This window comes from Trypanosoma equiperdum (assembly GCF_001457755.1).
Source record: "Trypanosoma equiperdum strain OVI genome assembly, contig: ctg_1374, whole genome shotgun sequence".
NCBI classification, from domain to species: Eukaryota; Euglenozoa; class Kinetoplastea; order Trypanosomatida; family Trypanosomatidae; genus Trypanosoma; species Trypanosoma equiperdum.
Window position 1 is genome coordinate 1 of NW_027123365.1, and position 3,049 is coordinate 3,049.

Below are 3,049 nucleotides of genomic sequence, written 5' to 3' on the forward strand. Positions count from 1 at the left end.
AAAAGCAGAGGGGCGCTACATACGGTTAATTTTGTCGCACCCGATACACACACCCACTTGACTGGGTGGGTGGGGGGAGGGAGGAAATCCCTCCCCCTCTACGCTACCACCGCACGCACTCCCTAATAGTCGAAAAAAAAAAAATCAGAAACGGCCGTACGGACATTTATTCTCACAAAACCATCGCAACACGCCAGTCAGGTCAGGCACGAGTGGCCGCAAAAATAGAATGCACTTCATAAAGTGAAAAATAACTGAACATAAAGAAATAGACACGAACGAAATTAAATACGGAAAAGTAATAACCAACCTTGGCTGATCAACTTGAAGAAACGAAAGTTGCTTAAATCAGCCACTAATGACAGGGGGAAAGGTAGTCGCTAAAAGTGTAGTATATAAATACGAAGGAATAGAACATTTAAAGAAAACACCAGAGTGGTGTGAACTGACCAAAATAAGAAATAACATATTCACGTCCGCTGTTGCACAAGGTGAAACTGGAAAGTAAGCACCACTTCATCGCATCTCCACGCGACGCCGTGCAGAAAAAAATAAATAAATAAATGTAGTTCGTTCGAGCTGCCGTAATGCAACCGTATATGTGGCTACTACAGGCAACAACCCGCGACAGAGCTGACAAGGAACAATACAGCAGTTACAACAATAAGGTAAAAACCGGCATCAACCGAAAAGTCACGCTCCTTAAACGGGGCGAAATCCTCGCGCAATTGATCATCCCACTGACAAAACCCCTTTCCGTATCCAACAGTGATGAGTACGGCGCTCACCGAAGAAACAAGGAAGGATATGATGGAAAGTGGCGTGGATATGATTCGCAAACAACACAGTGGGATCTTGCAATTCGACAGAATAATGAAAACAAGAGCAGCAAAGCCTGTAAGCACTGAAATAAGGACACCAGCTTCAATTACCTGAAAGTATACACTGTACTCCTTACACGGGCTCTCATGCACCTTCGTTTGCTTCACTACATCATCAACCTTCTCCATGTAGTACCATAGGGTTTGGATCGCTTCCTTTGTTTCATTCTTCATGCGAAAAACGGGAAAAACCAACGCGCAAACAGCCGAAGCAACAGCGAATAGAGTAACAAGAGTTGTCAACCAACCGCAGCACATTCTGAATATTCCTGGTGAAACGACAACTGATAACGAGGCTTGTCTTAAGAACTTACACAACTTCCAAATAGAGCTCAAGAAGAAGAGAAAAGTATTGTGAGTCACGTACAGCAAAGGATCAAAGCAGAGAGAGAGAGAGCGAAAAGGAAAGATTGGGTAACGGCAACAACAGAAGAAGTGAAACATGTAGAGAAACATGCATGAAAGCCAACGAGGCAATACCAAAAGTGGCCAGTCAGATGTTTGTGTAGCGCTCGTCCACAGGCCTGTCGAAATCCACATCCAATTCACAGATCCGCCAGTCCTCGTACGTATTGTCTGGAAGCACACGCCGAATAATGAGCGGAATGACACCTTCACGGAGCTCTTTCTGCGCAATAGTCAACGGGTCCGTCTCACCCTCCAATGCAACTAACACAGGAGCATTCATACTAATCTGCAATGCACGTGTCCCAAGGATGCGGGCCCTCTCGTATTTCGTCAGCACCGGAGCCGTCACGCGATCTCTGTCATCACGCCGTTTCGCTGAACCACGCACAGGTGCAGGACCAGACACAACAACACCCGCACCCGCATCACTTCGCTCATCGTCACTTTGCGCCACGCTCTCATGCTCATCACCAATGCTCAAACTCAGTCGATCAACTTCATCCTCATCACGCTCAGACATATTTAGATTCCTTTACGGCTACGAACAGGTGCAATATCCGCACCTCTCCTCAACTGGCTAGTGGAAGTAGTAAGAGAAATAAGAAACGAAAACAAACAAGTGAAAGACAAAGAGGAGGAAAAAAAAGTATCAGCACAGAAAAGAGCAACGGGGATGGATCTGCACTAAAAGCAGAGGGGCGCTACATACGGTTAATTTCGTCGCACCACGCCTTATTATATAAATATACCAGGTAAGAATAACCCTAAGTCACCACATAGCGTACAAAGTGGTAATTCTAACAGAAAGGGATGAACCAGAAACTTATCTTGCCCACAGCGTAAAAGAAATGTGAGGGAACACGAAACGGAGGAGAGTGACAACGAAGTTTAACAGCTGTTTTCGGAAACATCTACGTAAAATAAATAAATGAAATAAGTAAAATCGATATCTGTATATTCTCGTGTTGCAGCTTAGGAAAGATGAACAAAAAACCTGGGAATAGGAAATACGTACAGATAGAAAAATAAAAATAAAAAACGTTCGTTCACGACCGCAATTGTATAGGAAAAAATAAGAAAATAGTCACTACCACGCCGCGTGCCTGCAGAACCTTCAGTGTCATGGGAAGGAATGAGGCCGCTCGAGAATGTCAACGCAGCTGCTTAAATGTCCGCTAAAGGCAACAGTGCGTGATTGTGGTTAACAAGTATAGAGCGACAGCGGCGCAAAGAAGATATGAACCGACATCAATTTTAAAACCACGTTCCTTGAACGGGGCGTACTTGTCGCGCAGTTTCGGATCGCCTTGGCAGTAACCTCTCAAATAACCGAGAGTAACGAGTCCAATACAAGTTATTGCACCCAGAAGAGAAAAAAAGACCAGCGATAAAGAGACAGCCTTCAAGTGCTTCATTTTTTTTCCGCAGGCAACCACACCACAGAGAAATAGAAGAGAAATGAGTCCAACTGCGGCAGCCGCTGCGACAGCGCCCATACTGACCTGAAAGTATACACTGTACTCGTAGCATTCACTCTCCCGGACACTTGTCTTGCTTTCTGTACTCGCAGTTTTTTCCATGTAGTACCATAGGGTTTGGATCGCTTCCTTTGTTTCATTCTTCATGCGAAAAACGGGGAAGATAATCGTACACACTGAAGTACTGGCACCCAGTAGAGTCATTAGTATTGTCAAACAGCCGCAACACAGCATGTTTCCTCCACCGGTTAAACGACAACTGATAACGAGGCTTGTCTTAAG

At 44.9% G+C, this 3,049-nt stretch overlaps 3 protein-coding genes across 3 annotated transcripts; all 3 read right to left on the reverse strand.

Moving 5' to 3' along the window:
- Positions 1-608: 608 nt before the first annotated feature.
- TEOVI_000816300 (Amastin surface glycoprotein, putative) lies at positions 609-1,139 on the reverse strand (the record flags this gene model as incomplete). The annotated part of the gene is made up of 1 exon (XM_067221253.1): positions 609-1,139. The coding sequence occupies one exon, from the start codon at positions 1,137-1,139 to the stop codon at positions 609-611; it is 531 nt and encodes a 176-aa protein (XP_067077354.1).
- Positions 1,140-1,374: 235 nt separating this feature from the next.
- On the reverse strand, positions 1,375-1,809 carry TEOVI_000816400 (DNA-directed RNA polymerase subunit, putative; the record flags this gene model as incomplete). The annotated part of the gene is made up of 1 exon (XM_067221254.1): positions 1,375-1,809. One exon carries the CDS (start codon positions 1,807-1,809, stop codon positions 1,375-1,377), a length of 435 nt encoding a protein of 144 aa, XP_067077355.1.
- A 655-nt stretch (positions 1,810-2,464) lies between these two features.
- TEOVI_000816500 (Amastin surface glycoprotein, putative) lies at positions 2,465-3,001 on the reverse strand (the record flags this gene model as incomplete). The annotated part of the gene is made up of 1 exon (XM_067221255.1): positions 2,465-3,001. The coding sequence occupies one exon, from the start codon at positions 2,999-3,001 to the stop codon at positions 2,465-2,467; it is 537 nt and encodes a 178-aa protein (XP_067077356.1).
- Positions 3,002-3,049: the final 48 nt, after the last annotated feature.